Genomic DNA, 9,915 nt, shown 5'->3' with positions numbered 1-9,915 from the left:
ATATATATATATATATATATATATATATATATATATATATATATATATATATATATATATATATATATATATATATATATATATATATATATATATAACGATATGAAGAATTATTACTATTATTAATATGTAGTCCTAAAATCTGGTGCAAAAGAGTCTATTTAAAATAAATTCCTTTATTCAGGGAATGGGTAAAAAGGACTTAATTCTTAATCTTAAATTCTTCCATGCGAATTTACTTGTAAAAAAACCGTATTTTTAAAAAGGCTGATTTTAAAATCAAATTAAGCATCGATCTTGCGAGTTTTGGAAACGTTGAGATGCTGAGAACACAGATATGATTAATTAGACCACGAACCGTCACTGCAATTTACAAAGTTTTGACTTAAACGAGCATGATTGTGTAATATTCTAGAAGGATTACTGACGTTGCTACATCCTCTACACACCGACACGCAAACGAAATTTGCGAGATAATTTGATTGCCTCTAAAATCCAGGCTTTTCGTTTTAAATCAAAAACACAGAGAAATTTATGATAAACTGAACTGAAAACAAATTAATAAGCGAATTCTTATAGCTTTGATAACAAAAATTGCAAACAGAAGTTCCAAAATTTCTTTCTTTAAGGAACTAAGAAGGTTATGGTCTATTCATAGATATAAGAAAGTGACCAATTGCTTTTGAAGGGTGGGTGCTTTTCCAAGGGTGGTCATTAACATACAATGCAACAAGATTATTACCTAAAGTTTCGGAATTTAAATTCAGGTAAAATTGTGGTCCGAAATAGAAAATAATCAACTGTATGGAAAATTGTGAATAATCCCATTTCAGCAAGGAAAAAAAGAAGCGATGCTGACATTTTCATCATACCAAAAAGCAATTAATTGAGGTTCTACAAAGCTTGAACCTACAGAAGAAATACATGTGTGATAATTCTGCAAAAAACCTAGGGCATACAGTTTTAAGGCTTCCACCTTACCACTGTATATTTAATCCCATTGAACATGTTTGGCACCAACTGAAATCTACCATTCGTCGTAACAATGTCTTTTCCCCTTGTTAACTCTAATGTCCTCAAACTTATAGAAACCGAAGTTTTTAACATCCCTCCACAAAGTTGGGCGAATTCTGTTAAACATATAGAAAAAGCATAAGAAAAGTATATCCATATTGCAAATAACAGGCGATGATAGCGATAGTGATACTGATATATGATGTGAATAATTTTAAATAATTTAAGTAGGTAATAAAAATAATTTGCAATTTTATTTTAGATTTAAACATAAATACATATATAATTAAATAAATATTGTTTAGTATTTTTCCTAGCAAAACCCCAAATAATTAAATTCTAAGCAAAGTTGGGCCATATTTCATTCTTACAGCTTGGACGGATCTTCCCTTCATTCGTATCAGTTAGTCACTTTATTATATCTATGAACAGACTTTACCCGCATTTTAAGGACAAATTTGACAAAAAAATTAGCTTTTTTGGAGATTGGAGGTGTTCTTGCATAGTTTCAATTGGTCCTTCAAAGTATTTCAAAAACTAAGCATTTGTTAAGCTATGTTTATTCGTAAGCTCCCATTGTTCATTGTAAAGGTTAACTGTTAACATCGTACTGCGAAAAGTGCAATTTTTGAAATATCTCGAAATTTAAAAAAGCTGCTGCCCTTTTACGACTGGGTGATTAATGTTTGCCTTCGAGATTTAAACCGTAATATTCCCTCTGGTTACTTTGGCACTTGTTCAAAGGCGATTGAAACCAAGATTTAGGTGCGTGATGAAAAACAAAAGGCTTTCGCTCTGTGTTACCCTCTTGTTGTTATTTTAACATTTGAGTAGATCATTTAACATTAAAACCTTTCTTACAGGCTAGTTTAATAACCAAAATTCATGTGTTTTGTCTCAATTAATTGGCCCTCAAGTGATATTAGTGACAGCTTATTGTAGGATTCTTTGATATCTATATAACATGTATGAACTTGTACAGAATTAAATTAGATCTTATAATTTAATTTATATCGAAGGTAAGAGTCATTTAGTCAGCATCATATATTATCAAATTTGTAATTTTCATGCAATTCTAAATTTTATAAGGAACGAAAAAGTGAAAATAATGTAAAACTAGAATCTATCAATGTCAGCGAAAAAGTTTTAATTTGGATACTTTATTGGACCATTATTAATAATTATTTTTATAGCGTCTTGAAATAAACAAACCTATTAAACATTTAACGATAAAGTTAAACAAAAAGAATGGTAATCTGATTTCATGGTATTTTGTATACATGCATTTCTTATTCATAGAAAGAATTGTATTTTTCAATCCTTCAACATTTTGTACTGATAAGTAATTGGCAAAATTGATTTGGAAAAGATTTCTAGAATGTATTGGGTTGTTCGGAAAGTCATTTCGTTTTTTTGGGGGAACATGAAAGACAGTTTTCGTATAATGAATAAATATTTTATTAAATTATATATTGGCCATTCTGGTCCAACACCTTTTGCCATCTTTCTGGCAGTAACATAATTCCCCTCTCATAAAAGTTTTGGTCCTTGCTGGCAAAAAACTGGTTCAGGTGGTTTTTGACATCTTCATTTGAGGTAAAGGTTTTGCCATCCAAAAAATTTTGCAGGGACCGGAACAAATAGTAGTCGGAAGGCGCCAGATCTGGAGATATGGTTGATGTTGCAGTACGTCCCATTCAAGCTGTAAAAGTTTTTGGCGAGTGACCAAACTTGTGTGAGGTCTCGCATTATCCTGGTGGAACACTACACCCTTCCTGTTGATTAATTCGGGCCTCTTCTCTTTAAGTGAATCATTCAATTTGTCCAGTTGATGACAATAGACTTCTGAATTAATCGTTGTTTTGTCCGGCAAAAGCTCAAAAAAACGATTCCTTTGACATCCCACCAAACGGAGAGCATCACCTTTTTTTGGTGAATGTTGGCTTTTGACACGCTTTGGGCCGGTTCATCTTTTCTGCTTCATGACCTTTTGCGTTTAACATTGTTGTATACAACCCATTTTTCGTCCCCAGTAATAATCCGCTTCAAAAATGGATCATTTTCTTGACGTTTGAGGAGCGAATCACACATGTCAACGCGACGACACAAATTTCGCTCCGTAAGGACATGGGGCACCCACACATCGAGCTTCGAGGTTAAGCCCATGCCTTTCAAATAGCCATAAACAGTCGAATTCGACAAATTTAATCTCTCACCGATCTCTCGTGTGGTTATTCGCCGATTTGCATCAACTAATGCCTTTATCGCATCTTTGTCAGCTTCGACCGGCCTTCCAGACCGTGGTGCATCTTCGACATCAAAATTGCCGGATCGAAATTTTGCAAACCAGTTCTGGCACTGGCGTACTGTTAACACGCCTTCTCCATACACATCCGTCAATTTTTTTCTCGCTTGGACAGCATTTTTACCTTTTCTGAAGTAAAAAAGTAAAATATGACGAAAATGCTGCTTATTGCTCTCCATATTTAAAAGGGCACCAACTAAAAACTACTGCGTAGAATTAATAGAGCTTTTTCACACACAAGCCTTGCAATATCAGCTCTCAAGACATATAATGGTTATGCGGCTTAAGTGTGAAGTTGGTTTCGAAAAAACGTAATTAAGTCCTCTGACGGGAAAGAACGAAATGACTTTCCGAACAACCTTATAATTTAAATATTGGACATTACAAGTTTATGGACTTTTTCTAGGAGTATTTAACAGCTTGGAAATTTCCTTTTTTCTTCAATTCTTCTTTCAATTTTGAAACAAAAATTGAAAAATTCGCCAAAGTCGTCATAGATCTTACATAAGATTAGTATACAAGATAAGAATTATAAAAAAAAGTGATGATCTTTTCAAGTTGACTTAAATTGTTATTTTTTGTCCTCTGTATTTTTATTTTATTTAGATAAAAACATTATTTGGCCACTTATTGCAGTCAAATGCACTAGAGTCCCCGTATTTTGTATATAACTCTTTTGCTTATTTTATACGGCACTCTTCTATGGTCGTGTTTGGGTCCCTTTTCAATTATATACAGTTCTTGGTATATTGTTCTGAAAAATGGCGAAGATGTAGGACATCTTTTATGTATAAGTTGTTAAAAAGCAATTTAAAATAACTCAAATGAAAAAAGAGAAATCCAAGGACAATTTCATAATTTTAATTTATTTAATTTATTAATTATTGACAGTTATTTTGGTATAATAAACGAAATAGAACTTCGATTATAATAAGGTGAAAAGATTAATTTCGGACGTTACTTAGATTAGATCCTTTTAACGTAAATCTTTATTTTTGGATAACGTTTTTAAGCGATTCGCAAATTTTCATAAATAAAAAAATTAACTACAATTTTCAAAAGGATCCGGTATTAAATATTTCTAACTAATTTCACACTATTTAAATTTTTAAGACACTGTGATAACTATTGCGCTAGCCTGGATAACTTCGCAACTATCTTACATCGCCTTGTTTATATTGCAGGAAAGCTGGAAGAACTTGCAGAAGCAGAACGCCACATCCATTTCCCTTCAATTTTCCGTTCGCAACCTTTTATGCACTTGCACGGCAAACCCACATTTTCGGTATCTTATCGGTTGGTCGACTACTGCTACAATGTCACGTTCGTCAGCAGGAACGGGTCGTTCGAACTTAGGCCGACGGGGGAGTTGCAGTGCACATTCAAAATTTATCTGCCATACGGGAATAGGATCGCCCTCAAATTGCAAATTGGCGACAGTTCGACCAGAGGTAATTTGCTACAATGCTGAATTGCCGCGTTTGTCTTTCGAGAAAACGGCCTATTATAGAAAGGAACGATTAGAACTGTGCTACAAGTTGACCGAGTTGTGATTAATTTAGGTTCCATTATTCCAACTAGCGGACATTCGAAACCGGTTAACTTATATTGCGGAGGGTTTTTAAAAGTACCGTTTGTCCCATTTTCGATACGTTTTCCGGTGTATCTCTGATATTTTGAAAGATAAAATATTAAAAAGGTGCTAATTAGTTATTGAGGAAGAAGAAAACTATGATTCTTTAGTAAAATCACACTTTAACTATTGGCATATTGACAACAACAATTAACTTAAGACCTATACAAACTGAAGAAAATAAACCAAATTCTACTTGGCCTGAAGAAATATGGGGCTTCTGGACAAAAGCCGGCTTATTTTTAAGAATTTTGGATCTGAAGACACAAATAAATTCTTAAAAGTATCTTTTTTACATTTCCGTGAGTTGCCTTTTCTTGAGCCATAATAAAATCATGAATTACTTAACTATCAATTTCCGTGTCACAATTTTTTAAAAATTCTAAAGTATGCCACTTCAAAATATTTCAATCTTACGGAGTTATGAACGAAATTTTATGCATGCTAGACGCCACCCTATACGGAGAATATAAGGATGAAAACGAGGGGTTTTCAAGGTTAAATTCATTCATAATATAGTATCCATCACAAACTTTTGTAGCTAAGGAGGTTAATGATTTTCGTTAGTCGCTAGTAGGTTTCTTTATTATAATGGATTTATGACAAAATGATTGCAAAAATTAATAAAATATCTAAGCAAATTTTGCATAGTTTCCCAAACTAGAGCTCTGCTATAACCTTTTAAGATATCACTTTAAAATTTGGATACATTTTTGTGTACCAAAATTTTGATAAAATATAAATGCAAAAAGTAAACAAGCAACTTCATAGCAAAAGAGTTTCGTTGGAACTTATCTCGCAATAGGTCAGCCTTGGTAAAGGTATATACAAATAACTTACTTTATTTGATGATATTTAACACATCAACTACTTCTACTTTAGATACTTGATAGGTTATACCAAATTGTAAAAATTAATAAAAAAGAGGGTTTTAAATATTCTTAGACGAATCTGTCCCACAGTGTAAATAGGCAGATTATAACTTAAAGCAAAAATTAGCAGCAATTTTAGTTTTTATTGAATTATTTCAGTCCTTTACTTCATTGGTAGAAGGGTCGTGATTTTATGGCGCATATTACGGAATTTATGATTTCTCTGTCTGAAACGTATCTCGCGTTTTCTTGTAGCATCATTTGGTTTATCCACCGTTCACATATCTTCGATTTTCCTCTGTGTTCAAAAAACTTGAGAATTCGCTGTCTTATTGTGATTGACAATCTTGCATTAATTTTTAGCTTCTCTAGTATCCAAGGAATTCTCAACAGCCTTCTCCATATCTGTGGCCTTCAAGGCCCAGACTTCTCCACGCTCTCCCATATAATTCAACCGGAGAGACAAAAGCTTCGACAACTTTGCGCTTTGTACTAAATGTAATGTGTTTGTCCCCCCACTTTTTATTTAATTTTGTCATGCCAGGTTTGGTTTTTAATTTCGGTAGATAAATTTCCATCTCTGTTTATATGTGTTCCCAAATAAATTATTTTTTCCACCCTCTTCATAGTATTAATGAATGGCCTTATCTATTCTGTTGGTGCGGTCTATTATCATTAGCACTATTTTTTACTTACTACTTAATTTTAAGCCAGGGGTCAAACTTGTTCCTTCCAGTCTTTCAACAAGTTGGGACATTTCCTGTTGGTCATTTCATTATGTTCGTCCATACTTAGCCTCCTAATGTGTTCAGCGTAAATGTTGACTAGCGTTTTAAGAGCACATGTTTTCAGAGCACCAGATGTTGAGTTGTATCGAGATCTAAGAGAGCCTTCTCAGGCATTTAGAGAGAGCAGCTAGAGTCTAAGAAAGCTGGCTTCGTAAATTCTCGATAATTTTCCGCCACTGTGGAATCTGCTAATCCAAAAAGTATTGGAGGAGAATTCTGAGCATAACGTTGATCTGATGTGAGATGAACGCAACGGTTTGACAGTTGCTACAATTCTGACTGGATCCTTTTTGGTGCAATGGGATGAACGTCGATGTACTGCAATCTTTTTTGCCACTGTCCAGTTTGCCATATGTTATTACATATTTTTCAATGGATCTTATGCCATCTTCAACAAATTGTTTCAACATTTCTGCACTATGGGGTCACCACCTGTGCTTTTGTGGTGTTTCAAATAGCGAATAGTTTGCTCTACTTCATCCCTCAAAACCTCAGGTTCTTGCTCCATCTCACAAATACGATATTGGTGATATTACAGTGTAGGGGTATAGAATTAAAGAAAAACTATTTTTTCTATATTACTTATGCTAGATTTGTTTTGAAGAGCCCAACTTAATCGACAGTATTTTTAATAATCTTCGAAAACTAAAAAGGGAAAACTTATAATAAAACTTATAATAAAACTTATAATAAAAAATAACATTTCGAGCTAATGGTACTATTTTAGAGGAGGAAACTTCAAGAGATGCTGCGTATAAATCCAAGGTTTGTGGGATTTCTCTATTTTAATATATGCTCTCCTTTGCTATTATTTTATTAAGTAAAAGTAAAAGAACAAAGATCAACATCAACCTTTCGCAACTCAAAGGCTAAATTCGATGGCTTTGCGATATTTTGTTGAAAAACGAGAAACGTGTTTCCATTAAAACTACAAAGAAATACTGGTAACAACAAAAGCTGGCAATGGAGATCGATATATAACGAAATGCTCCCGTTATTGGCCTGTCATATGGCATGAAATATGAATCCCTGATATCTGTAACGTATAAGAAACACAATATTGGTTTGTTGTACGTTTTAGAACGTCAGAGTAAATTCGCTGTCTCGCTTCAACTAAAATCCGATTCCAAAAATGTCGAGTGTCATAGGCGAGGGAATTTCTACAATTGATATCGTTTTTGTTGCAAAAGTATTGGAATTTATTTTTTGCACTACTGCTGTGAAAAGTGCCTAAAAACATGCCACAAACAAGATCTGAAATTGATAAATTTCACAGCATGTGGAAAATTGAATTGATTAATACTTTTGACTTTTGTCAGTTTCAATCAAAATTAAAAGATTATCAATGTGGAAAAAGTATTGAATATACTATTACGTATCGAATTTTAAAACTAATCCATTAATCAATATAAAGAAGAGCTTTTCAAAGATATCCGCCAACCTAGGAGGAATGCAATAGTTTCTTGTTTGGATTTAATATAAAAGCTAATCCCAAAACTAGAAACTCATTTCCATTAGTATTGTTATTATTATTATTTGTTTTACAACAATAAACAAATGCAAACACAATATTTTGCAGCAAGGTTTTCAATATTATTAAATATATTTCAATGTAGGTATTTTACTAAACAATTTAGAATCATTTTTAATAAAAAAGTCGTATTATTGGTTTTAATCTTTTAGATAATTGTGCAGTTTTCGAGTTCGAGCTGTTTTTTTAAATAACATTTTATCACCCCCACCCCCTCTTTAATAATATAAATGTAAATACGTTATTGTACAAACACCACTTTGAATAAATACGTATTTAGTCGCAATTGCACCAATTTTAAAACTGCATATATTTATCTAAATCTAAAATCTAAATATTCATCTACAGAATAAAATGCATTTTTTGTGAGAACTTTCTTACAGGACAATATTTGTAAAGATTGTAGTGATTCAGAGTAAAGTCATTAGATGTTTTTGTAGAATAATTGATTGGAGTTTATTAAATACCTATTATCATTTTTTTCATTTTTTAATATACATTTTTGAATGAGCAATCATAAATTAGCCTAATTAACCTTTTCTGAGAGTCAAAAGCCGTTTGAGAGTGAGAGCTATTTCACCACGTAATAATGTTAGAATGTAAATGTGTATAAGCTAGGGAAGAATGCGTATCAAGAAGTATTTGCTGATCCAGCAGGGTTTTGAGTCTATAAATTGCCTAATAACAAGATTTTTCGCACAATGCGTCTACATAAAGGTTGTTAACATTAAGGGGGGTCAAAAAAAGATTTTTTTTTATCTGACACACTACTAGTTGCTACTTACCTCTAGAAAGTACTTACCATGTATGAGCTCTTAATATTAATGGGAAGATGGGAGAAATGGGAAGTCATATCTTATCACCAATAAATCATTAAGCGAATTTTATTGATAATTTTTATTGGAAATTGAATGCTCTACAAAAATTGTCTTGCATACTTTTTCGATAAATATAACCATTTCAAAGATATTCGAGGTCAAAAATTGAAGAATTTAAAGAAAAATAACTTTTTGTTTTTAATTTTGTTATTGACTGAATAATAACGATCGTAAAAAAGGTCTCTTGTGTGTTTTTTTTATATTTTAAATGAAATATTATTATATTATGATCCTCAATTGTGATTAAAATAAAATTATTAAAAAAAAACATCGATTAAAATTTGATTAGGAAGAAATATACTCCCATGAAAATGGTAAAAAATAATTTAAAAACTGTCATTTTATCAAAATAAACTTAAATTTTTATGAATGCTGTGAAAACTCGTCAATTTAATGAATAAATTGAAATATTTATTAAAAATTATGAATATTAGTACCCATTAGGAATCAAATGCACAAACCACAAGAATAATAGAAAACATTTCACGATAATTATTTCTCAATCTTTGACGTCGAATATCTTTGAAATGGTTCGATTTTCTATAAAAATTATCAATACAATTTTCTTAAGGATCTATTAGTGGTAAGATATGATTATTTAGATATGGGACTAAATCGAAAATGCAAAACTATAATGAGGATCATCTCCCCATTTATATTGAGAACTCATAACTGGTAAGTACTTTCTAGAGATCCAAAAAATCGTTTTTTAACCCACATTAGTTAAGATGTTAACATGTGATGACTTACTACACCTTAGTTGCACTCTACTTCTATTTGTTGAACATTGAAATCGCAACATTAAGAATTACCGATCCTCCAATTCACTCATCGTTACATGGCCCTCTCAATACTGCGTAGATCTCTGAGAAAAATCATTTTAAAAGTTTAACA

General features: G+C 32.0%; 1 protein-coding gene across 4 annotated transcripts in view; it reads left to right on the top strand.

The window, feature by feature from the left end:
* Positions 1 to 9,915, top strand: part of LOC132698003 (uncharacterized) — a 192,394-nt gene that overhangs the window by 111,239 nt on the left and 71,240 nt on the right. For all 4 annotated transcript variants that reach the window (XM_060663821.1, XM_060663819.1, XM_060663822.1 and 1 more), the window contains one exon: positions 4,504 to 4,770. In XM_060663821.1, the coding sequence (XP_060519804.1) occupies positions 4,504 to 4,770 (267 nt within the window). The remainder of the gene's footprint in view (positions 1 to 4,503; positions 4,771 to 9,915) is intronic.

The sequence above is a fragment of the Cylas formicarius genome, unplaced genomic scaffold, assembly GCF_029955315.1.
Source record: "Cylas formicarius isolate icCylForm1 unplaced genomic scaffold, icCylForm1.1 PGA_scaffold_2__14_contigs__length_35257938, whole genome shotgun sequence".
NCBI lineage: Eukaryota > Metazoa > Arthropoda > Insecta > Coleoptera > Brentidae > Cylas > Cylas formicarius.
The sequence above is the reverse complement of the archived record's forward strand: the minus strand, read 5'-3'. Positions and strand labels throughout refer to the sequence as shown.